At 44.4% G+C, this 23,227-nt stretch overlaps 6 protein-coding genes across 9 annotated transcripts; 3 read left to right on the top strand and 3 right to left on the bottom strand.

Moving 5' to 3' along the window:
- Positions 1–1,241: 1,241 nt before the first annotated feature.
- On the bottom strand, positions 1,242–22,947 carry LOC117140772 (acid sphingomyelinase-like phosphodiesterase 3b). Of its 3 annotated transcripts, none has more exons than XM_033303857.1 (6): positions 22,684–22,947; positions 10,893–11,082; positions 4,538–5,235; positions 3,795–3,987; positions 3,332–3,623; positions 1,242–2,183 (listed from the first exon to the last, which is right to left on the bottom strand). In XM_033303857.1, the coding sequence occupies exons 2-6, from the start codon at positions 10,966–10,968 to the stop codon at positions 1,913–1,915; spliced, it is 1,530 nt and encodes a 509-aa protein (XP_033159748.1). In that variant the 5' UTR covers positions 10,969–11,082; positions 22,684–22,947; the 3' UTR covers positions 1,242–1,912. The 3 variants fall into 3 exon arrangements, with proteins under 3 accessions (XP_033159748.1, XP_033159747.1, XP_033159749.1); XM_033303856.1 differs by having other exon boundaries at positions 22,773–22,947; XM_033303858.1 differs by lacking the exons at positions 10,893–11,082; positions 22,684–22,947 and adding an exon at positions 7,908–7,950.
- Positions 5,679–6,551, top strand: LOC117140775 (probable insulin-like peptide 4). Its single transcript, XM_033303861.1, has 2 exons — positions 5,679–5,995; positions 6,059–6,551. The coding sequence occupies exons 1-2, from the start codon at positions 5,830–5,832 to the stop codon at positions 6,295–6,297; spliced, it is 405 nt and encodes a 134-aa protein (XP_033159752.1). The 5' UTR covers positions 5,679–5,829; the 3' UTR covers positions 6,298–6,551.
- On the top strand, positions 7,867–8,736 carry LOC117140777 (probable insulin-like peptide 3). The gene is made up of 2 exons (XM_033303862.1): positions 7,867–8,113; positions 8,221–8,736. Exons 1-2 carry the CDS (start codon positions 7,939–7,941, stop codon positions 8,406–8,408), a joined length of 363 nt encoding a protein of 120 aa, XP_033159753.1. The 5' UTR covers positions 7,867–7,938; the 3' UTR covers positions 8,409–8,736.
- Positions 9,701–10,435, bottom strand: LOC117140774 (probable insulin-like peptide 2). Its single transcript, XM_033303860.1, has 2 exons — positions 10,211–10,435; positions 9,701–10,137 (listed from the first exon to the last, which is right to left on the bottom strand). The coding sequence occupies exons 1-2, from the start codon at positions 10,371–10,373 to the stop codon at positions 9,887–9,889; spliced, it is 414 nt and encodes a 137-aa protein (XP_033159751.1). The 5' UTR covers positions 10,374–10,435; the 3' UTR covers positions 9,701–9,886.
- LOC117140773 (probable insulin-like peptide 1) lies at positions 11,076–12,376 on the bottom strand. Its single transcript, XM_033303859.1, has one exon. It carries the CDS (start codon positions 11,697–11,699, stop codon positions 11,229–11,231), a length of 471 nt encoding a protein of 156 aa, XP_033159750.1. The 5' UTR covers positions 11,700–12,376; the 3' UTR covers positions 11,076–11,228.
- On the top strand, positions 12,582–21,999 carry LOC117140771 (titin). Of its 2 annotated transcripts, XM_033303855.1 has the most exons (9): positions 12,582–12,695; positions 15,318–15,469; positions 16,088–16,564; positions 16,691–16,925; positions 17,141–17,741; positions 17,863–18,080; positions 20,801–20,856; positions 21,100–21,132; positions 21,328–21,999. In XM_033303855.1, exons 1-9 carry the CDS (start codon positions 12,597–12,599, stop codon positions 21,494–21,496), a joined length of 2,040 nt encoding a protein of 679 aa, XP_033159746.1. In that variant the 5' UTR covers positions 12,582–12,596; the 3' UTR covers positions 21,497–21,999. The 2 variants fall into 2 exon arrangements, with proteins under 2 accessions (XP_033159746.1, XP_033159745.1); XM_033303854.1 differs by lacking the exons at positions 20,801–20,856; positions 21,100–21,132 and adding an exon at positions 19,418–19,635.
- Positions 22,948–23,227: the final 280 nt, after the last annotated feature.

The raw sequence follows: 23,227 nt of genomic DNA, 5'->3' as shown, positions 1-23,227 counted from the left end.
GGCGCCGCATCCTCGAGGATGGCCGTTTCAATTTCGCCTATAATTTACTTGACCATCACGTACCGGAGTCACGCATGCCGATGGAAATTGGGAGGTGGGTGGTTGGTTAGTGGGTGGGTTGGTTAGTGGGTGGGTGGCGGCATGGCCGTGCAACATGTTCTTGGGGTCATTCGGTGGCCGCTCATGCATTACTTATGAATCGACTTGCGTTGCGATACAAGGTATCTTAGTTACCATTGACGGCATGTTCTCAGATACTAAATTGAACAACATTCGAATCAAATTCAAATCAGAAAGGCAATCATTTGCATGCGGATTGAATTTGTAGATGTAGATATGCCTATCTATTATGCATATAATTGCACTTTGGTATCCATCTTTCAGTGCTTCATGGGTAAACTAAGTTCGCTACGGGAGTGCCAAACGCCGAGGGAACGCTCCTTAAATTTTCTTTAACGACCTTTATGTGCACCTTTATGGAAGTTTTGGGAACTATGTGACTTAACCAGAACTTTGCAAAATGGCAGGGAAAATGTTTGACTTTTGCAGTTGTTTTGCGTTACGAGTTGTGAAATATTGAGGTATTGGGAAGTTGAGGGAAGAAATCAGAACAACAGTATGCTAAGTGTATTTTCGTTAAGCTTCTAACAAACTTAAGAATGCAATACTACAAGACCATGACTGCTTTTTAACCTTGAAAACCTAGAAACGAAATAAATTAAAATTTAAAATTGCATACGTACATACATGAATTTTAAGAGATTGAGTATCAACAAAAAAATGGGTTTCTGAAGATTAATTTATTCCACATTAATACTCAATGATTTCGGGTGAATTTCGCTGCGAAATGGTTATACAGAATGTCCTTGGAACAAATCCTGCCATCCATATGCATGTTCTTCTGGATAGTGAGACATGCGTCCATGACTCCTTCGACTTGGTCCGGCCATTGTCAATGACTTTTTTATACGACTGCGCTGCGGTTTACGCCGTTTAATGGCCGTGGTCGTAAAAAGTGCTGGAAACCCGGACTGTAACCCTCGATTTTTTCCCGGGAAACCCGAACAGCATCTGCAATCGTTTTATTTAACTGCTGACTTGTTTGCGCAAATTAACACATTTATTTACACCACAATTTGTTGCTTAAATATTTATAGAAAGCGGAGACGAAGCGACGCCAACGGAAAACAAATTGAGCAAGGGCAGTAACATTAAAAGTTTTCGTTTATTTCATATACAATAAGTACATCCAGATAAACATATACAGATACATACATATATATCCAAGTCCATACAATACACATATACATAGAGGCATATATATCCGCGAATACACATGCAGAGACGATTCTTTGTAATCATATCACACACACAAACGATATGGCACGCATACTGGCTCATATGCAGCATAATTGAGAATAAATTAGCGCTATACTTGTATATAGGAATTGCTCAGCCACGTTATCCTTCGTCCTCGTCCTCTCTGGCTCGACCATTGTTAGCTCACCCATTCCTACGTATATCCATTACTATCTATTTCCGCATCGTGGCACTCAGAAGAAAACGACCTTATAGGTAGCAATTGGCATTAAAATCCTTTTTGATGTTTAGTATATAACTAAAGAAAGGGCAAGCTTCGTAATAATAAAACTAAATGTATTAGTACAACATCAAACTTTTCAAATAATTTCCAAAAACAATTACCCTGTTTTCTAAACTCAAACATCCCGTAACAATGAACAAATACATCACATTTTAAAAGGACCTTCGTAGTTTTATCCTACCATTGAGCTTAAGGGTATTTTTGATTCCCTCATAATTTGCCTAGAAGCCGTCATTTTTTTTTTTCTGAGTGCCTGCGCATCCGGGGGTCTTGCCCCATATTGATATGGTTCCGCTTAAGCGAGAACGCTTAAATTCGCTGGATGTGGCAATTGTTGCATCCCCCTGACCATCGCCCCGCGTGGAGGCCATAAAAAACGGCGAGCACGCCGAGCAGCCAGCTCCAGGATGTGGGCATTAGGGCGGCGGGGGCGTGTCCTTGCAGGGCCAGCTGCTCCTTCTCCAGGCAGAGCCGGAACTCATCGTAGTCCAGGCGCGTGATGGCGCAGTAATGATTGAGCATGCAGAGTCCGGGGCAGGCCGACCCGGAATGATATCGCACGGCGTTGGCTCGGTGGTATCTGTGGGTACAAAAAAAACAGCGGAGGGTATGAGCCGGGTAAAAAGAATGGTCTATGGGAGTATGAGCGTCATTTGAAGTCCCTGTTTGCTTTGGCCTGTATCGCCGGCCAGCCGGGCTTTCATAAATGCTCTTAGCCGGGCCGCTATCTCCCACTTTGATTTACATATTGCAACACCACACGGGCGGGCGAAAGTGGTTCAGCGGTGTCCTGATTGAAGAAGTCTACCTGTGCCCCTTAAATTCTGCCCTGCACAAGGGTCTCCCAGTGGGGGCTTACAATAATGGAGGGCGTTAATATTCCGGATGAATATAAATGGTTTGCTGAACGAATTGCGATCCTGGCCGACACTCTCCTATATTCATACATCCCCACATAAGACCCCTTTTAGTAACGTTTTTCCCTACCAAAATCAGCGGATTATGTTTAAATTTAAATCTTATTGATCAATAAAAAATGCCGAGGTAATATTTAAGTCAATTTTGATGGGGGGTGATAGTGGGCAACTCACTATGAAATGTGCAATGAGTTTTGATAAAAAATTATAATTGCGAAAAAACGTTTTCAACGGATTTTCAATTTTAAACGGATTTAAATTATTAAAACAGCTTGCACAATAAAAAATAGGACTATTTCTTTGCCCTCGGTCTTTGTAAAGTGATAACTACTGGGCTGCAAAGGGGTATTGGACTAAGAAAAAATAAAAAAGGGGCTTGCACTTTTTTAAGGACTCACAAATGAAATGGTTTACGAAAATAATACGATTTATTTAATTTTTTAAATGGTTTATATTCCGTACCAATTGGACAAGTCAGTCGTTAAACGTTTAAATTTGAAATTGATTTTCGTGGAAAAAACTAAACCGTCCTATTGTTTCTTTATCATGAAGTAAATTAGGCGTTAAATTGAGTTTCAGAAAAAATCCGTAATTTTTTTACGGGCTATCTTATTTTTTAAATGCTCGGTTTTAAACTTGTTCAAACGATTTAAAGCATGAATTTATCAATTTACTAGTGCTCCAGATACCCAAACATCATTGCCCCTTCAAAACTGTCGCCTGCAGGAGCAAATCCATCTGTGAGCTCCAAGGATTACCGGTCAAATCAATCAACACGCTCATAGTTCGCCCCCAAACCATTTGCATTTACCTGGTGAACCAGGAGAGGTCGGTGCCCGTGAATCGCTCGGCGAAATTGTGCAGTGCTCCGGCGGAGATCTCCGGCAGGGCGTAGTAGTGGGTCAGGTTGTACTCCGGCTGCCAGGTGGGCTCGTTGGCCCGGTTGGCCAGTGGCAGGTCCAGCCAGAACTGCGTGTAGTCCAGCACCTGGCCGCTGCCCGTGTCGAACTTGTAGAGCCGCAGGGCGGGATTATTCGATGAGCCGATGCCAGCCTTGCGCGGCACAATCGATGGGGCAATCATCAGCCACGAAATGGGATTGCCTGTCAGCCGAAAAGGAAACCATTGTTAGTTATGAGCAAAAATGTAACGAATTATCACCACAGGCCATGATATTTAGTTACTATCCACTTAAAATTTGATAAAATGCATAAAGTGGTACTAATCTTCAAGGTGTTTTTATGACTGTAGAAATATTCAGCTTAGTACTTAACCTTTGGCATCGTAGATCAAACGGAATGTGTCCGAGTGAAGGTGTCCGAAGAACTGACCCTGGATGACAGGCGCGAAGCGGCGCACCATGTCCAGGTAACGCTGGTTATTGCGCTCCGTGAAAGTCAACTGGTTGTGCTGGGTGCCCAGGTGACGTTCATCAACACCTGGTGGCATGTGACCCACGATGTATACCTGGTTGGGACAATGAGTCAACGGATTCGGTTCATTTAATCCAAGCGGCGAGTGAAATGAAATCAATCCTTCTTGTTGCAAATTAAATATTATAATTAATCAAAAGGGCAGTTGGCTATCCGATTGGATTTACTGGCATGCGATAGCCTGGGGTCAAGGTAAGTCAAAAATATTGAATATTTACATATGCGTCGCGTTATCTCGTTAATTTTATGAAAAATATTGGCTTTACGAGCTGCAAACATTAAATTATGGTAGGCAATTTTTAAATGCATTTAAATTTTGTGAAATGTAAGGCGTGAGTTAATTTGAAATTAAGTTAAAAGAATGCAAAAAAAAACGAGTTTAGTTAATCAATAATTTCATGAGAAGTATAAAAATAATGAGTTTATTAATTTATCTGTAAATATGTGTTGATTAGTCTATACACATGCTCATAAAATGTTAGTTGACTGAAATGGGAATTATTTAATTTTAACACAAAAAAGCGGATTTTAAATTTACATAAGTATAATTCCCACTAAGTACTGTTAATAATAGTTACTCATACCGTTTCCTGTTTCTCTTTGGACTTGGTGAGCACCTCCTCTAGCCAGAGCCACTGTTGCTCCGCCAGCAGCTCATCCTCTGCCGAAATGGAGCTCACGGATGCCTTGGGCTCGGCGAAATATTCAGCTGGCCATCGTAAACTAAGCGATGCCCTTGGATCCGGATCGGGATCAAGTCGCATGAAATTCGTATTCAGAGCCACAATGCGCAGACGACTCTTGGTCTGTTCGATGGAGTAGTAGCCGCCCTGATCGAAGGTCACCAGGGCCTCGGAGGGAAGCCAGTGACGCCACAGTTCGCCCAATCTGCGATAGCTGCCACTGCCGTCCTCGTGGCCCAAGACCGGGAATATGAACTGCGAGGAGAAGCTGCGTCCCAGCAGCTCTGTAATATTTCGCAGGATTTCGTGCTGCTTCTGTTCGGAAAGCGGCTGAGCCGAATGGGACAGGGCATCTCCTGTCCACAGGACGAACTCCACATTGTCGCCCTGCTTGGCCTTCATCGTCTTCACCGCCGATTCAATCAGACTCCACGGACTATCGCAGTTGTAGTGTCCAAAGGGACCAGGTGGCTCCGATGCCGCACTATTGGCATTGGAGCCGGAAACCGATCGTGCTAACTCCCAGCAGCTTCTGTATATGTCGCCATGCGTGGAGTAGAGTGTGTCCAGGTGGAGGTCACTGATGTGCCAGAAGTAGCCTGTCAACAAACAAGTAGAATCAAGTAAATATGTTAGTGAAATGCCTAAATAATTTTCAATCTTTTAAAGTACCCATAGATATATGTAATAGTGGTTGTTTTGCTAGCAAAAGTTTAATCTATATCCTAGTTTTACACAACAAATTTGTATGTCCTGGCCAATTTTGTATGTATTTCCCCTCCGTAAAGTAAGGATCGAGATTAGACTTTGACTTTGGATAAGTCGGGCAATTCCTGGCCGGGAAAGGCCATTCCCTTTCGCAGGGCATTTGCCCGCCGGCTGGTCGAGCGACAAAAATAAGAAAAACCTGGTAGTCCAAAGGGAAATCTCCTGCAGCTGACTGGTTGGTTGACTGACCTGGCCCGAGTTCAACTTTCTACCTGGCCGCAATACGTGAAGTCAAAAAGTCAATTAGCGAGTCAACATTTTGAGCGCTGGGCAACTTCAAGGATCAGTATCATTTGGCATGCCCAGCGATCGGTTTGCCAAGAGCACGAGAAGTTCGAGATAGGACCCAGAGATACCAGAGATATAGGAGGCATACCTTTTATGCCCGGTGAGAGCACGGACGGCGGAGTGAAAGATCGAGCAGGATGAGCCTGATTAGACTGGGACTGGCGCTGCTGCTCCTGCTGGCCACCGTGTCGCAGTTGCTGCAGCCGGTCCAGGGACGCCGGAAGATGTGCGGCGAGGCTCTGATCCAGGCACTGGATGTGATTTGTGTTAATGGATTTACACGCCGGGTCAGGCGGAGCACTGGTAAGAGATTGGGTACTCTGCATATTCCATTCGCATCCATACATCTAACTTATTTTCGTCAAGCATCAAAGGATGCTAGAGTGCGAGACCTAATCCGTAAGCTCCAGCAGCCGGATGAGGACACCGAACAGGAAACGGAAACGGGAAGGTTTAAGCAGCAGCATACGGATGCGGATACGGAGAAGGGAGTGCCACCGGCCGGCGGAAGTGGACGCAAGTTGCGACGCCACCGGCGACGCATCGCCCACGAGTGCTGCAAGGAGGGCTGCACCTACGACGATATACTGGACTACTGCGCCTGATGACCAGGATGGCAAGACAAAAAAAAAACCCAGAAACCAGATCCCAAAAATCAAGTACCAGATGAACCCGACATGGCTGAGATTTTGTGTGGCGGCACGGGAACAACACCCGACCGGCAGGCTTTTTGCAATTCATTTTCCTACTACACTTAACCCCTAACTATAAACGTAATCGTATTTCCAAATATTTCATTGTAAAATTTCTAGTGGAGGCAAATAAAGTTACTCTCCAAGCAGCAGCAGAAACAAAAGAAGAGTCCATTGCTTTTTTCTTCATCCTGCGCCCTGCAGCATTCCAGCTGTGCGGCATGGGGAATCCCCGGATTATTCAAACCACCCGAAACCACCCATAGCCACCCAAGCCACCCAAACCACCCAAACCACCGAGCCACCCACAAGCTGCTGCCATTCAGCACCTCGAGTGCGGTGCCCTTGTTTTCCGAGAACAATAATGAAAAATATGAATTTTTAATTAGATGACGTTCTGATTTTAATAAGCAAAACAAAAGATGGAGACAAAACGAACTCGGTGATACACTCAGATTCGAATTTCCAGCTTCCTTTTTATCCATATTTTTTTGTTATTATCGAGGGAGCGATATAAAAACAAGTAAACAACTTCCAATCAGCAGCGGGATTTTCCGAAGATAACACTCAATTCAACCGAAGGGTTTTGAAATGATAATAATTCCGGGCTTACAGGTAAAATCTACCTGATTTTTTGCGGACGGAAAAAAGGCTCAGTTGGCTTATCATTTGCAAAAGGGACTTGGGGAAACCATAAAGCATCGAAGGTACTGAGCCAAAGATAATGAGATAACAGAAGGCGACTTTATTGTTTTCCACTCAAAAGCAATTGAATAAGTTGGCACTCGTTTTTTAATTGAATGGGAATGAAAGAAGCTCTAAAAGTGTTGTTAAAACGTGATGGCTTTTGTGCCAATTTAAAGACTTTAAGTAGTTTTGAAAGTCTCATTATTCTGAAGTTAATTTTTATTATGGTACATTCCAAATTTAAAAAAAGGAACAATTCCAAAAAAATCTGTATTTAATTAAAGAATATATTTCACGTAAGTCAACTTTTAGTAGCTTGACAAATGTGAGTTTAAATATGTATGCATAGAACTCTAGTTAAACTGCTTAACTTTTCAGCTAAACTTTCTGAACCCGCCGAAATGGATGAACACCCTCGTGTGCCGAAGGGAACTCGATGCACGTCATTTTGTTTTCCAGCAATCCAGATCCGTGCGCTACTTCTTGGGCGAGAAGGTAAACAAACGCCAGCTGATGTGCGTAAGACCCCCCGGGCTCATCATCATCTCACCATTTCAGACATCCCATGCCAGCCCGCAGGGATAAATAACAACCCACACCCGAATCCTCACGAGAAACTAGACCAGACCATGGCGAACTATGTGCATGGTGCTAACTGACACTACGGCTAACGCATGCTGACAGTGCTCAGACGCTGGATACAGCCCGCAGACATCCAACTCGGATCGTATCCGATTCTGCCCCATATATATAACCCTCGGCCGATGGCTGGGAGCCAAACAGTTGAGGCCGGGCCACTTGGCAGACATATACTACACACTCCCCGGGGGACTCACGCATCCACACTCAAACACCACTCCATCACTCATGGGCATCGAGATGAGGTGTCAGGGCAGGAGGATCCTGCTACCCAGCCTGCTACTGCTAATCCTCATGATCGGCGGTGTCCAGGCCACCATGAAGTTGTGTGGCCGCAAGCTGCCCGAAACGCTCTCCAAGCTCTGTGTGTATGGCTTCAATGCGATGACCAAGAGAACTTTGGGTAGGTGCAAGGAAACTTTAGGATTTTCCAAGTGGAAAAGGATACTTGATATAAGAACAAGGAGTACTAAATGGTTATATCTCTTTACTTTCACCCAACACCTGTAGACCCCGTGAACTTCAACCTGATCGATGGCTTCGAAGACCGTTCCCTGCTGGAAAGACTGTTGAGTGATAGTTCGGTTCAGATGCTCAAGACTCGACGTCTTCGGGATGGAGTCTTCGACGAGTGTTGCCTGAAGTCGTGCACCATGGATGAGGTGCTGAGGTATTGTGCTGCCAAGCCCAGAACGTAAACCTCGTAAACCTCGTAATCCTATTAACCCAATGACGACAACTGCTATGACTGAAAAGGACTGAAAGGACACGATTGGGGAAAGCACTCACGTATTCATAGTTGTTAAGTCGTTATCGAAGCCTACTCAATTCCAATTTTGAATTTATGATATATATGCACATGTAAGTGGGATGTATGCGCATAATTTATGATCTGAAATCAGAGACAGGCACGCGAAATGAATCGGAACACGGGATGTTATGCATGTAGATATGTATGATTGTGCGGGGCCAGAATACATCGCCTGGGTATAAATTATTAAATAAATTATGTATTCAAACTGCTGCAGATTGGCCAACTTGATTGGTAATTAAACGGGTATTACATTGATTTTTCATTGTCGTTCATTGCAGTTAATTATTTATTGAACAGCGGCCGGATTTCTGTTTGCAACTATGTTGAAAAGGAAGCCGTGATTTTTTAACAAACTCAGCTCAGTGTAAAGTTTAAAATCATTCCAATTAAATGCCCTCAAAACATACGTTGAACTGGTCACAGCTTCTGGGCTTCAGTGCTTTTTGTTTTTACGCGATATTTATACGTATTTTAGTTAATTTACGAAGATTATCCGCTTTGCAATTTTAATGCCTTGCATTTGGTAATGTATTATTGTTATTTAAGGTCTGCATGAACTGTGCTTGATTAAGTTTAATTTAGCTTTCAAAATGTAATAACATAGTTTTGTCATAGCGTAATATTACCAATATAATCATCTAATTTACGACTTCACAAAACGATTCCATTATGAGTATTGCCATAAAATCGCCGAACCGCGACTTGAAATACTTATCTTTTAATGTCAACTTAAAGGTTTTTTTTTTAAGATTTGAGCATTAACTTATTTTTGGAAGATATATATTATCGATGATTAATAAGCGAAGTACGAACAAATCTATGAACTAAAATTTGAAAGCTAAATTTGCAACTATCTTTTGAATTGCAATTGGATTGCCTTTGATATTATTACAGGTATTCTACAAGTTTTTGGAAATGAATGAATGGAATGGTTTAAATTGTTTCAAGTTTCTTTTCCAAAGTATATGTTACGTTTTTTGTTTTCAATACATTTAGTTTTGATGGAAAAAAATGTATATATTAATTTTAGTTTTGTTAATACTTGTGCTATATATTTATTTTATTTTTGAACGCTAAAATAAAACAAATTGAAGTGTTATAATCAACAAATATCCAAATATGATAATAACAAATATAACGCCCCAAATTGGTAATAATATGGAGTATCATTTGCGATTGTTTGCCAAAGCTTAAAGCAGAATATATATTTAATCCATTTCGATCATTCATAAAGAGTAACATGCAACAAGCTGTAAAAAACATCGATTGTAGTATATATGCACATGGTTGGTTTGGAACCAGATCCAGAGATAATCGCGTCGAGCAGGTCAGTTGGGGTCAATGATTTTCGCATTAGGAGGCCTAATTTCTGACGACGGAGCAGTACTCCCGCAGGGCCTTCATATCACAGGACTTTTTGCAGCACCTCTCCACGATTCCTTGCCGTTGGCGAGTTCGCCTCCGGACTTCCGCCAGGGAACTGAGGACACCCCCCAGATAGCTCCCAGGAAAGAGGGCACTTCGCAGCGGTTCCGAGATCGAATTGTCCTCCTCCTCGAACTCCTGGACAAACTGCAGGGGATTGAGGGGGTCCAGGTCGCTGTCGGCACCGGCTGAGAAAAATCGTGGATACAATGTAGATCTAGCAAAGCCAGCTGGAGGATCTGCATCCTGGTAAGAACTTACGCATGGCGCGCTTGTGTGGAATCACGGGATTATACTCCTCGCACACCATACTCAGCACCTCGTTGAGCTTTTCACTGCAGAGCGTTCCTTGGGCCAACTTCACTGTGGAGCTGGCCAGCAAAATCACAGCCACCATCGAGATGAAGGACACAGGCTTGCTCATGGTTATGGGTTTACTGCTTAGGTTGCTTTACGATCGAATGGATTAAGTTGGGTCGAGCCGGGTCGAAAGCTAACTGATGATGGTTGGCCCAAAGTAACTGGTTTATATACTGCCTCGTAAGGAACTTAAACTGGGTCTGGGTCGGGGTCGGGTTCTAGGGGTCGGGGTCCGGATCCACACACATGTTATCCTCAAAAGTCAGGTTGTCAAATTGTGTTAGGATGCGATGAGTGCATTCCGGAGTTGGCTCTTCTCTCTAACGCCTGGCTAAACTCGTTCAATGTCAAAGCTGACTTATGCAAATGGCTATTGGAAAACTGTGGGTGGTTTTTTGGGTGGCCGTGTTAGGGAGAAGAAGCAGGGCTTTGTGGGCGTTTTGCTGTCAGCCAATTAAACAATTTATGTATAAACAGCCAGGCCGTGCTAAGCCCTGCATTTATGAATACCAAATGAGTCCTTGGTCTTAAAGTCACCTCGTTTCCAGCCCGTTCGCCTCTACCATCTTTACCCTGTACTTACCAATCCGCGCCTGGGCGCCCGGCAGGCCGGAGTAGGCCAACAAGAACCCGAGCCAGCTGATTGGAGCCAGCAGCATCCTGGCAACGAATTACGCCTCCTTGGTACTTTTCCTTTGACTGTCTTGTCTTTGCCGCTCACACAAATTCTTCTTTTTGCACTGTCTACTTTTATTCATTAGTCAAAGTTGGTGCTGCATAAATAAGTGATTACGAATTGGATTACGAATGCTGTTGGGGGAACGGGTGTACATATAGGATGTATGTGGGAATGCCATGTTTAAGTGTACGTATGTATGTGTATGCATGCTGGGTAATGAGTGAGTGTTGGCCACGTGTCCTATTTCGGTAGACAGTAGATGGCTAACTCCAAGTAGCTGCAGGTCTTGACGCAGCACTCGTCGTAGACGCCACCGGTCAGGTGTCTCCTGTAGCGACGACGCGTCTTGATCAGGACCTCGGATCCGTACAGATTGGTTAGCAGTGGACTGAAGGAGTATCCTGCCCCGTCCAGCGTCTGCCACATGCTGCTATCATCCTCCTCCTCCTGCTTCGCGTCCTCGTCGTCGTCGCTGTTGGCCAGCAGCAGGCTTTCACGTTTCCTTGGCAGCGTATTAAAGCCATGGGGACACACCACATCCATGGCATCGGACAGTGCGGGCCCGCAGAGCTTGTGGTTCCCGGGGGGCAGCAACTGGTGACCACTGCCAGTCGGCGTGGCCATTGCCATTGCGGCGGTGAGCATGGCTGCGATAAGCAGCGACTGCAGCCGAAGGCCATGTGCTGCTGCACCGTTGTGCTGGCTAAACATCTTGGATATGCAGTGGATGCTCTGGGCTGCAACTGGTATTTATACCACTAAAACGGAAGCTAGCTAATGCAGTTCAATGGCCTCTTCTGCAGTCTAGCATTGCAGTGGCATAGCATGGCCCTCGGGCGTGCCAACTGCAAATCCTTTGACCACCCATGTTTCAGGTACGGTTTACCCTAAAAATTCAAACTCTATTTCTAGCTCCACTCCCGATCTCGATGGAAAAGCGATGCACTGTTATTTTGGTAGTTGGGGTATTGTATTTCTTAGTAAATATTCCTATCTATAGCTATATTTTAGAATGTATTTGTAAGACATTTTTAAGATATTGAGAAGAGTTAGCCAAATGGGACTTGCTCTCAGTTGAGAATTGATGCACACAGCTTCTTCGACCATAGTTTTCAGTGTAATCACCGCCAAAAAAAATCCGCCCACTTCAAAGCATAACCCGTTCGCGCAACCTGTTACATTGCCGCTAAGAGGCTCTGACTGCTGTCGATTGCGATTACGATTACGACCAGATATCCGTGGGGCAGGGGCAGTGGCAGTGGCACGGAATGGTGTAAAGGGGAATGTAAGCCGATGGCTGACAGTGTGGCAGCCTCATTAGCATGTCGTGGCCAGGAGGAAAGTATGCTTCGATGAAGCTCCTCCGGCGGCAGTGTGCGAAATCGCTCCGATCACCACCATCGCCATCGCCACTCGATTGTCGAGTTGCACGCACGGCGATGCCAACAGTTGGTTGCCAGCGCTGCACTCGAAACACTCGCTTCTTCCCACCGACCGCAAAGCGCCGGAAAAGCAAGAGAAAAAATAAAAAAAAAAAATAGAAGAAAATTCGCGATAGAAAACGGAAAAATCGAAACGAACAAAAAAGTCGGAATAAATCAAGGAAACATGGTGCTCGACATTAAGATGTGCCGATTTGATAATGTGCCCTGGGGCTTTCGTCTGGTGGGCGGGGCGGACTACGATTATCCGCTGACGGTGGTTAAGGTTAGGCCCGATTCGGAAAAAGAACGAAATCTATATGCAGTACCCCCCACCCACGCATCACCTCAGCCCATTCACCTGGCGGATGTTCATAGAGCTGTGGAAAATATTGCTAACTGTGTGGATGATGAACCCCATTGGATTAATTCGATACGTTCGAATCAGTATTATTTGTTCGATATTACGTAACGCCGCGATGCGTGTGTGTCCATTCGGATTTGCTGCATTGGCAAATTAGTTAATTAAAGTAATTCCTCTCGCTTTTGTTTATCTAATCGACAGGGCCATGCATTTCCCGCTAATGAGCCGCATAATGGCAGCGGCAATAAACTTATTCAAATTTTAATTGTGTTTCGCTGGCAGTTGGGCCTTTGTTTGTGCATAAATTGCATTTGGCAATTCGCATTTTGTAACATTGTGTTGACAATTCGCAACCAGCAACAATAACAAAAAATACAATACAATACAACAACATTGGCGCAAATCCGAAACAAATGCGATTTTTAATTGGCAAAACGGCTAAGCGCATAAAACAAATGACCGAAATGCGAGGGGCGCTAAAAAGTACCATCCCTTCGATACGAATAAATCAATTTAAGCCGCGGGGGAAGTCAAGGAAGGAGGTCATAAATTGTTTTTGACTTTTTGGTTTTTTTTTTATACTGTTTTACATAAACAAATTATGCTATGCGTTATTTTAAATTCCGATCAATTTATAAAATGCCGCATTATTTGCATTGTGCTTGGGGATATGCATACCATTGTATAAATGGCAGTTTATTGTAAATGAATTATTAACTTCACAAGCTGGCTGATAGAGAAAAATCGGAAAAATTTCAGGAATGTCCTTCATTCCAATGAACTCCCTAAATTATCTCGACTAATTTATTCCTTATATCAATCAATACTCCGCTTTTAAGAATTTCTGACTCAAAAAGCACATCCTTCGACTTGAGGCCATATTACTTTATGGAATGTGCCAACACACCTTCGCATATTGGCTCTGCAAACACTAAACAATCCTTGGTAATCCTTTTGAAAAACCTCTGTTTACACTACCACACTCCTCGCCATGCTGCTCGCCACATACAGTCTGGTACATAGATGTATAGCCCAGCTAAGCCCTAAGCCTCTGTTCTATAAATATTCGCAACCCCCGACGATGTCGAGTGCTTTTTGCCCAGCGAATTCACCGCTGGAAATTGACTCCACCATAAGTGAAATGCAAGAGGCCCCTGGGAGCGAAAGGAAAGACCCTCAACTTGGTTGGGTGAAATGGTGGAGTCCCCAGTCCGCCTCCTCCACCTCCTCCTTGTGCCAACCACTTTTTTGCAGTATTTGCATTACTAAGTCCTCTTGGCAGTCGGTGTCGTGACTTTCTGGTTATGAGCCCTGCTTTCTCATAACGGAAACGAAAACAATAGCGTTTATTTGCCCACGAAAGTGTTACAAAACTGCCTGAATTATGCAATATAATTCTGTGAACGTGCTAAGATATTTCGCATTTTGATGGCGAAACATAATTCACCCATAACTATTAGTTTGATGAATTCTCACTTCGTAAACTTGCAATTTTGAAGGCCGAAGTGGAAAACCCATTTTAAATGAATACCTACAATTTATATGCTCAATTTGCGCCAATTTGTCTGTACTTTATTACCCACAAAAGCCATAAAGCTTATATTGTATTTAGTTGTTATTGTTCTCGCAACTCTTTCACTTTGATTTATAGTTGCGAAAATAAATGTCGGCAAATGCAAATTTTTGAAACGATATTCTCTTACACGGTCATTTGGAATCATTTCCGGAAAATAAATTTACTAGTTTCCCAAAAAAAGAGCCATAAATTGTATTATCCAATTAAAACGATTAGTCCAGTGGGTTTTTATTTCTAAAAATTTAATTTTGTAATTAGGGAAAACTTTTGCGAACTTTTGATGACCTAGAAAGTTTTATTAGTTGTGCGTTATTTTTTAACCCGTTTGAAAATGTCAGAACTTCTGTGAAACAGAATTTACAAGCTTTTTAAATATTATTATTTATCTTCGTGGAATCAGCAATATTTGGTTCTATATCCTTGCTAATTAAAATTAATCTTCTCTTAATGTGAACTCATAAATGTGTACATACATATGTATGTAGAAGCACAAACATTTCCATCCGGCGAAACAATGCAATATTTGAGTGGTTAGACATGGCTAATTCCACTTGACTCGCTTAACTGAAGTGTCGTTAATGAGCTGCCACTTCTTCTCGAGCACCCCTCGTTCTGAGCCCCCCACCGATCCCCTGTAGCCCACCATCTCCTTGGGCATTGTCTTCGGTTCTGTTGGGTTGTGCGTGATTGTATGATTGTGTGTTCGGGGGTCTGGGTCTGCTGGTCTTTGTTTTGTTGACATTTGGCGCGCGTTTTATTTTTATGCACTTAGCACGCGACGTCGCCGTTGTCGGCTAATAGAAATTCCCCCATTATCGCATCGCGTCCCATTGTATTGTATCTCGGCTATCTCGACTATCTCGGCCTCGCACTCATTCTATCGCCACATCCCCACATCCGCATCTGAATCGGTCGGTATCTAGGCATTCGCATCTAGATCTAAACATGTCCATATGCTTCAACGTTAGGTGACCGAGGGCAGCATTGCTGACGAGGCTGGACTCCGGGTCGAGGATATCATCGTGCGCATCAACGACACGGCTGCCATGCCCCTTACCCACGACGAGGCCCACCGCCTCATTATGGGCAGTGGAAGCGTCTTCTACTTTGGCGTCTACCGGTGAGCTTTCACTTCCTTCTATTCCATATACCATTCCGTTCCATTCTCTTCCTGCTCGTGGTCGTGGTTCTCGTCCTTGTCCGGTTCCTTCACTACTGCTCTTTGTATCCCATCCACCGAGGACCATTTATCACAGCTGAGCGGGCTAACAACCCAAGAACGTTTCCTCATACCCGTGCTCAAGGTAATCTACTTGTTCAAGAAATTCACAAACCAGAAACGTCCTCGAGAGAAATGGAAAAAATATGACAAATTTTCATGATTCAAGAACAAAGTTCTGGAAAATAAAGAGCTTTCCTAAAAGTTTCCTGTGTGAAATGACATTTGGTTAAACCTTTAACAATAAATCATAATAATTAATTTTATAATAATTATAAACTAAGAAAAGTGAAATTCAAAACCCCACCTAGACCCATTAGTTTAGAATATTACCCTACCATTTTAGAAGCAATTTATATTATTTGAAATAAGTTAGTATTCCAACTTTTTCGAGTAATGAATAATTAATCTTAGAGTGTCTCCGAAACTAATGCCCCATCACAGGTATTGCACGTTACGGAATTAATTCTTATGTTCATAAATTCTGCTCGCTTTTTGGCCACTTGGATCCACTTGCAGGGAGAACGAGGAGGACGCCTACGAGTGCCTAAAGAAGTTTCCCACGAGCGAGGGTTCATTGACCATGTCACCAATGCCGACCATTTCACCGTCGCCGACTCCATCGCTGACCCAGCTGACGGAAACCACAAATGCCCGAACTCCGGAACCGAAGCCATTCGTTCCGCTACCCCGGGAACACGCTGCTGCGACTTTGGCGGCTCCTGCTGTGGAAGTGGATGTGGATGTCCTGGCGGAATGTCGCCAAGCCGTGTCGGAAGTGCATTCGGAAGAGAAACGCGGGGATGTGAATGGCCATGATGCACCAGCCCAGGCAGAAGAAGGAGCCCATCCCGTCGAGACTCTCTACTTGCCCGATTTGCCCGATCGTCCGTGCTCGGCGCTGTCCGAAAGGCAGGAAATTAAGCTGGTGGAGGAGGAAATTGCAGCCGTGCTGTCCGGCGAGTCGGAGGTGCTCAAGGAGCACAATGTCCTTGGGTGCGTACTATTCTATTTAAGCCCATTTCTCCCGCAAGTTCCCTCACGACTACTACACCATTTATTGGCATGCTATGCGGGCGAGTTCTTTTAACCACTTCCATATGATAGCGTCAATTTCTATAGGATCTTCCCCAAGCCGGGCGTCTGCATGTCCAGCGATGTCCTGCGCTCCATCAACGAGGAGGTGACCAAGACCAAGCTGGAGAAGGACAAGGAGAACCGACAGTGGTCCACCTTCCTGCAGCGTCCCAATCGTCCCGTTCCCAAGAGCAAGCAATCCCTGGAGGCGGAACGACGGGCGGCCAATGCCTACAAGGTGACGATTGTTAAATCAGCGCCACGGGAAAAGTCGCCAATGGTGAGTGAGTGAATGCACTCAGAGAAAAGCAGCACTTAATTTGAGAATATTAACCCAAGAAGCTTATGCACAAAACAAAACTTTAAAACAAGATGCACAAGTAATTTCGTAGAAAAAGTTCCTTAATCTTAAATCCTAGCTTTTTGGGTGAAAGTTTCTCTGACTGCATTATTTGCTGACCGGATCAAAAGTTAATTTGTGTTTACGTGTGACAGCCGGAAGCTAAGCCGGCGCCAAAAGAAGCCACGCCACCCAAGGAAGAGGAGAAAAAGGAAGAGGAACCAGTGCCGCAGGAGGTGGTGGAGCCCGAACCGGAGCCCGAAAAGGATGAGGAACCACTGCCCACGGACAGTGAGGTGCCGAATTTGGAGCAACTTCCCGAGACCGAACTGCCGGACGAGCAGCCGGAGAAGGGTGATGCCCCCAAGGAGGTTTGCGAGCCGGAAGTGGTTATCCAAACAGAACCGGGCTCACCCGATGGCAACGAAGCTTCCGATGGTCCAGCAGGAGCAACCCCACCGGCGGAACCCATTACTCCAGTGCCAGTTAAAAGCGAGGAGGAATTGGCCCTGGAGCGCCAGTTGGCAGATGTGCAGCGACAACTGGCCGCCCTCTCGTCACTACCATCCACCATTCAGTCCACCCTGGATGCAGTGACCAAACAGCTGGCCGACTTGCTGCCCACATTTAAGCTGCAGCAGCAGGAGAAGCAGTTGCCGCAAATCGATGAAAATTCAGGCAGCGAGCAGAAGGATGTGGATGGGGTGACCACTACCACCAACACCATCAACACCGCAGGCGAAACAGAGGATGCAGGTGCAAAAAACTATGCCCAGGTCGACAGTAATTAAATTTTTCTAATGCCGCACTTTTGCGTATATCCTTTGCACCAAATTCTCCCCCTCCCTTTCTGCCCACTTTACCGAATGTCCTGCAGGCAAGGACATATCCATATCTGGAAGTGACAACCCACCGGTGGGGCCATGTGAGAGTAATGAGGATAGATGCGATGCCAATGACCGGGAAGTGGCGGAAATATCGCGCTCCACTGACGACAATCGCCTGGCCAAGGACAAGAAAATGGATCTGGATCAGGAGCAGCAGCAACAGCAGCAGGAGCCTCTGTCCGAGGAGCAGAACTTCAAGAAGCAGAAGGTAAGTACGAGGCACACAACTGGCCTTGGGAGCCATGGCCACGGTGAAATAAAATCCCTGGCCAGGCAGTTAATGTAATTAGGCTGTCATGAGTTGGGTCTAGCTGGTTTTAATGTCCTTGGATGTCCGGGTCCGTTCGTTTTCCCTACCTGCAACTTGGTCTCGTGCTAAACTATTTAGAGCAACAGGATTAGGCCGGCTGCTTTATGGGAAATGTTTCATTGTCTCCGTGATGGGGCGGAAAATATATATTCTACCAGCTTCTGTGTAGTGGGATTATTCGCCTCGGAGATGATTTGCTAAAGGATTAGCCATACCTTGATTACATATTAATACCTGCTGATGGAATTTATATTGGCAAAGTTTGGAAAGGCTGAAAAGCGTAAGCTAATGAGATGCTAATTCAGTTGTATTATTACTTGTTGATGGAATTTAGATTGGGAAAGTTGATGAAGTTCACGAACAACAAAATGTTGTTATATTATTATAAAAATAAAAATATTCATTGCCATGTAGGAGAAAGTAAACTGAAATGGCTTAGAATAATGCATTAAACTTTTCTTTAAATTCCTTTATCCAATCCCAGATGAACTTAAAACTAAGGCATCAACCAAGTTGATGATCTCCAAACTAGAATGTTTATGATTTAGAATGCCAGCTCAGAATGTTTTCCCCCATTAGTCAGCTGTCTTTGGGGTCTAACTATTCCAAAATATACTCAACTTTCTGATTTATTTCTATTGCGATAGCAGCTTAAGCTAAGTATAAAGCAGTCCTCTCCAGCCTGATAAAAACGAGAAAGGACCTTCTGCAAGGCATCAAACTATTCGGTTGAGTTCCGAAGTCAGTTTTTATCCCGGAATGCTTTGAGCTATATTATCCAGCTGCGGGCAGCTGGACCTTCTCCATGGAGAGCTTGCCTCTGTGGTGCTGGATCCCCCATACCCGTGTCCGTGTCCACAAATCAAATTAACTAAAATGCCATTTGGTTTTTGTCTTTTTCTACTTGCAGCATAATGTGCGCTTCCAAACGTAGTTAGTTAGCTTTAATCGAGTTTAAATTTTGATAAATTGCCAACAGCAAGTTATTTGTAGCGTTGTGCCCAAGATGGTTCTCTCTCTAGTTTGAAAAATAAAGCCCTTTGCAGCGGCAGGGGAAAAATGCAGAAACCAAAAGACAATTAGTAGGCACCAAGTGGAAAGCCCTTCAACAATGTTTCGTCTCTTCCTCCCACCCCCCACCTAACCACTCTACCATGGTCCTCAATTTTTTTTTTCTCCTTCGGAAAACACCGTGGGTGTGTGCACTTTTCCGCCCGTCTGTTTGGTTTTGCTAGAGACACGATGTCATTGAGGAGCTCGAGGAGCATTTGGTGCGCAAAAACAATCCCCGGCGGTCGAAGCGGGCCTTTGGGCCATTGGTCCCATCCTCGGAGCGTCCGTTGGTCCTTCCCGGCGGACGGCGCTGGTACCGTCCCAAGGATGCCTACAACGATGAGTTCATTGCCGAGACCCTGAGCGCCCAGGCGGAGCTCATCACGGGCAGCACTCTCGGGTGGGTAGCCCCACTCCCACTCCCAATCCTCCATCCTCTATGCTACCACCCACTATGTATATACCACCCTACTTATTGCGGCTAGTTGGCCATGTTTGACCATGTTTGCCATGGTCAGGCTCTGCCTCTGTCGTCGCCTCACATCTCATCTCAACTCATATCATCGCTCTGTCCGCAGAGCAAACACTCGCACCGAGAAAAACTACACCAAAAAAATGTCCATCTTCCGCATGGGATTTTCTTTCTTGAAATATTCAAGTCTTTGCAAATTTAAGGAATATAAATCTTGACATTCTCTGTGGTCAAGGTTAACTATGGCATTTTACTTTTTGGTAATAATACGTAGACTGTTGTTTTTAGTTCAATACAATTTTTCTAAAGCTTCTGGCTGCCAAGTACAAGTAATGCCAGTAATAATCTTAAAGAAAAATTTAATTGAAATTTGTTCGTAGAAATTTCACTTGTATAATTCCTATTTATAAATATATACAAAATGGAACTTTAAGTGGAATTCAACATGTAATTATTACAATTTAGCCCAAAAATTGTTGCTCTAAAGTTTTTAAATACCTTTTGAAACTTACTGTCCCCACCCGTGATGGACATCTTTTTTCGTGATGATTTTCCACAGTGCCCCCGCATACACCTCACCACGCCCATAACGCTAGCTCATCCGTGGCATTCATTTTCTTCACTTCTTCACTTTTCCATGGCATGGCCACTCGCTCGCTCCAACTCTTTACACCGTCCATTGCACCATAAATTTGCGCATTAGCAGCTGTCCATATGAGAGTCCGTTGCTGGGCTACGATTCCAGGTAGTGTTTCATTTGAATCAGCCGTGATGAAGAAGTGCGCCGGATGCCATGTACTGGACAAAACCATATGTATGGTACAGGCGTAGCACCTAGCACTCCTCATTATGATTATCGTTGGCATTATCGTTAGCATTACGAGACCCATTGTGCCCGTTGGCACTTTCAACCCGACTTTCATCCTGTGATTCGAATTCGCATCCCCATTTGTCCAACCGCCTGTGTGTCTTGTCACAAGGCCTGCAGTTGATTTGACTTGCCTTCTGCGTTCCGGTTGAGTTCTTTATGCATGCCGCCTTTGCTCTTGGTTATCTTTTCTCCTTGCTCTCTGCCTTTTGATTTTCATTGTAGATTGCATTTTGGAATCGTTTGTTCAATGGCGAGCATATAACACGCCAGCGCTTCAGGTAAGTTTTTTCCTCCCAATCCGTAGCTCCATGCCCATTCCAATCCTGAATTCCGAATCCCCCATCCGAATCCATCCCAATCCCACGGATTCCACGAACTCTTCCCGTTTCCCCCACTTCTCGACTCTTTAATGAGGCTAACAACTTCTCTTTTGCTTTTGCTGTGCTGTGCTGTGTGTATTTGCCCGCCCTTGTCTTGTACTTAACCAATGGGGGAAAAACGGACTGCTCCGGATCCACCAGGGAGCTGCAGGGTCTCGGCCTGACCATGCAAAAGTAAGTTGTCACATTGGACGTTTTCTTATGTTCTCCGGTTCATTGCATGCATATGTACGCTGCTTTTTCGTCCCGGGAGCACTGCATTCCATACCATATCGTATCCACCACCCCCGCCTTGCAACCCCAACCCCCCTTTGCAGTTGCACCACTCTTGCAATTCCAATTTAACAGCGACTCCTTGGCCATTCGCAGGGTCAACTTCATGAAGTACCAGAAGCCGGAGCGCAAAATCGATCTGAATCGCAGCGAGGTGTACAAGTATCTCAATCCGCATCTGGACAGGGCGCCCGTGCGTGGCATCGAGGTGCGTGCTCCTCTGGTGGCCGCCGAGTCGGACATTCGCCAGTCACTGCAATCGTAGGAATGATGCAGCACCACCACCTCGAATGTTCAACAACAGTGCCACTCCCCGAATCTCAAGTCAATCCCATAGGTACACAGAGCAAAAACGATATGCCATTCACATTTTTGATGGGATTGGATGAAAAGCTGCTAAGATTTGGCAGAGAGGCGTTTGGACAGCTTTCACTTTTGATAAATGGTTAAAAATTGTTTGCCTTTTTAAATATTTTTGAAAATATTGACAAGAGTTTGAACATGTTTTTAAGTATCGCTAGTACCATTTCATTGTGTGTATCTTGACATGGCCAATTTCTTCTGCACTTGCTCAAGCCAAGATATTTTTGCCACAAATTAACAGCCAATCAATCATCCCTTAGGAAAACTTATAAATATTTAATGATATAAGTGCAAGTGCGTTTTAAATATGTCAACTGCTAAATTCAAACTGAAATACATTATATCTTGAGGTCGATAAACAAACGCTTCTCTGCTAACTTTAAAAATGCTCAGTTAACAACATATCCTAGAATAGAGAAATACATTGTCTGTTAAAATACATATAAAACCATATATTAAGAAAGCTTCAGCTCGTTTTGGAGAGGTTATTGTGCCCCCGATTGAAGATTGGAATGATTGCAATATTGCAAGTTGTTTCTTGATTTGATGTGCCCAATGAACTCCAAGGATGCGAATGTTTAAGTTTCTGCTCGAAATTGGCTTGCTCCAGTGCATTCGATTATCGCTTAAGAAGCTCAACGAGCGTAACCATCAATATGCCAACAGAAGTCCAGTTCGCTGGCATTGTCGAGCGGGGTCTCCTAATGCGATATTACATAATTTGTGTGCAACAAGGCGTATGTGTAATGTGTCGTGCATTTCTGTGGCATATCCTCAGGCGCTTGGCTGTTGCAATTTTCTTCAGCACAAACACACGACTCGCGATGTGTGAGTGTGTGTGTGTGTATGAGTGAGTGTGCTTGTGCTCTAATGGTAATGTGCATGAGTATGTATGTATGTGTATGTTTTTCTCGGCGCTTTGTGGGTGACAAGCTCTTCGAATTTGCATTTATTATGGCAAATGAATTGGGTGGCAACAAAAAAGTGGCAAATGACATGGCAAAATGGCAAACTGGCAGCAGCAACAGAAGCACAAGCAGCAAAACCACAATAAACCCGTATTTAGTTACGGCACAAACACTCGCGCACCACAACCAAATCAAAATTGTTGTCACGTTATGATGGAAACCGGGACGAGCGGATACGAATACGGATGTGGATGTGGATGCGATGCGTACATTTCACTTGCCCCGTGATGAGACACTTTTCTTCTTTTCTTTTCTTTTTTTGGCCGGAGTCGTGGCAATAAAAACGCGCCAACTTAATGCGAATTCACACGGAGTACGGAGTACGTAAATTGACGAACATCTAGAGATGGCGGAGTCGTAATCCGAGGAGTGTGTGGCTCACGGACGCTCGTCTTCAACTGTCAGTGGCGACTTGGTGTTATCATTGCATTGGCCCACAGTCAGCGCTTTGAGTCGAGTTCGGTATTTCTTTGGGACAGCTTTTCCAGTGGGGCACACAGCTTTTGAGCGCTTTTCCCCCTGGCATTTGAGTCCTTTTCAAGCTTTGAGCGGCAAGTTGCCCCATGTGCCGCGGTCCATCTGCCGTGGGGTATTCCGAAATGGGTTGGGGCAGGACAGGACCCCTTAGGTCGCGAAAGGTGAAAATGCCGGAATGTCGGAAATAA

This window comes from Drosophila mauritiana, chromosome 3L (assembly GCF_004382145.1).
Source record: "Drosophila mauritiana strain mau12 chromosome 3L, ASM438214v1, whole genome shotgun sequence".
NCBI lineage: Eukaryota > Metazoa > Arthropoda > Insecta > Diptera > Drosophilidae > Drosophila > Drosophila mauritiana.
The sequence above is the reverse complement of the archived record's forward strand: the minus strand, read 5'-3'. Positions and strand labels throughout refer to the sequence as shown.

What these genes read in the sequence shown, in the direction of transcription:
- LOC117140772 (XM_033303857.1), bottom strand. Translation starts at nt 10,968, where the DNA reads ATGCTGCTGGCTCCAATCAGCTGGCTCGGGTTCTTGTTGGCCTACTCC. An exon ending in GGGCGCCCAGGCGCGGATTG is followed by an intron (nt 5,236 to 10,892) that starts GTAAGTACAGGG and finishes GTTTGTTGACAG; the next exon opens with GCTACTTCTGGCACATCAGT. An exon ending in CCAAAGAGAAACAGGAAACG is followed by an intron (nt 3,988 to 4,537) that starts GTATGAGTAACT and finishes TGTCCCAACCAG; the next exon opens with GTATACATCGTGGGTCACAT.
- LOC117140773 (XM_033303859.1), bottom strand. Translation starts at nt 11,699, where the DNA reads ATGTTTAGCCAGCACAACGGTGCAGCAGCACATGGCCTTCGGCTGCAG.
- LOC117140774 (XM_033303860.1), bottom strand. Translation starts at nt 10,373, where the DNA reads ATGAGCAAGCCTGTGTCCTTCATCTCGATGGTGGCTGTGATTTTGCTG. An exon ending in TCCACACAAGCGCGCCATGC is followed by an intron (nt 10,138 to 10,210) that starts GTAAGTTCTTAC and finishes GATTTTTCTCAG; the next exon opens with CCGGTGCCGACAGCGACCTG.
- LOC117140771 (XM_033303854.1), top strand. Translation starts at nt 12,597, where the DNA reads ATGGTGCTCGACATTAAGATGTGCCGATTTGATAATGTGCCCTGGGGC. An exon ending in AGAACTTCAAGAAGCAGAAG is followed by an intron (nt 18,081 to 19,417) that starts GTAAGTACGAGG and finishes TGGTTTTGCTAG; the next exon opens with AGACACGATGTCATTGAGGA. An exon ending in ATCACGGGCAGCACTCTCGG is followed by an intron (nt 19,636 to 21,327) that starts GTGGGTAGCCCC and finishes GGCCATTCGCAG; the next exon opens with GGTCAACTTCATGAAGTACC.
- LOC117140775 (XM_033303861.1), top strand. Translation starts at nt 5,830, where the DNA reads ATGAGCCTGATTAGACTGGGACTGGCGCTGCTGCTCCTGCTGGCCACC. An exon ending in CCGGGTCAGGCGGAGCACTG is followed by an intron (nt 5,996 to 6,058) that starts GTAAGAGATTGG and finishes ATTTTCGTCAAG; the next exon opens with CATCAAAGGATGCTAGAGTG.
- LOC117140777 (XM_033303862.1), top strand. Translation starts at nt 7,939, where the DNA reads ATGGGCATCGAGATGAGGTGTCAGGGCAGGAGGATCCTGCTACCCAGC. An exon ending in GATGACCAAGAGAACTTTGG is followed by an intron (nt 8,114 to 8,220) that starts GTAGGTGCAAGG and finishes CAACACCTGTAG; the next exon opens with ACCCCGTGAACTTCAACCTG.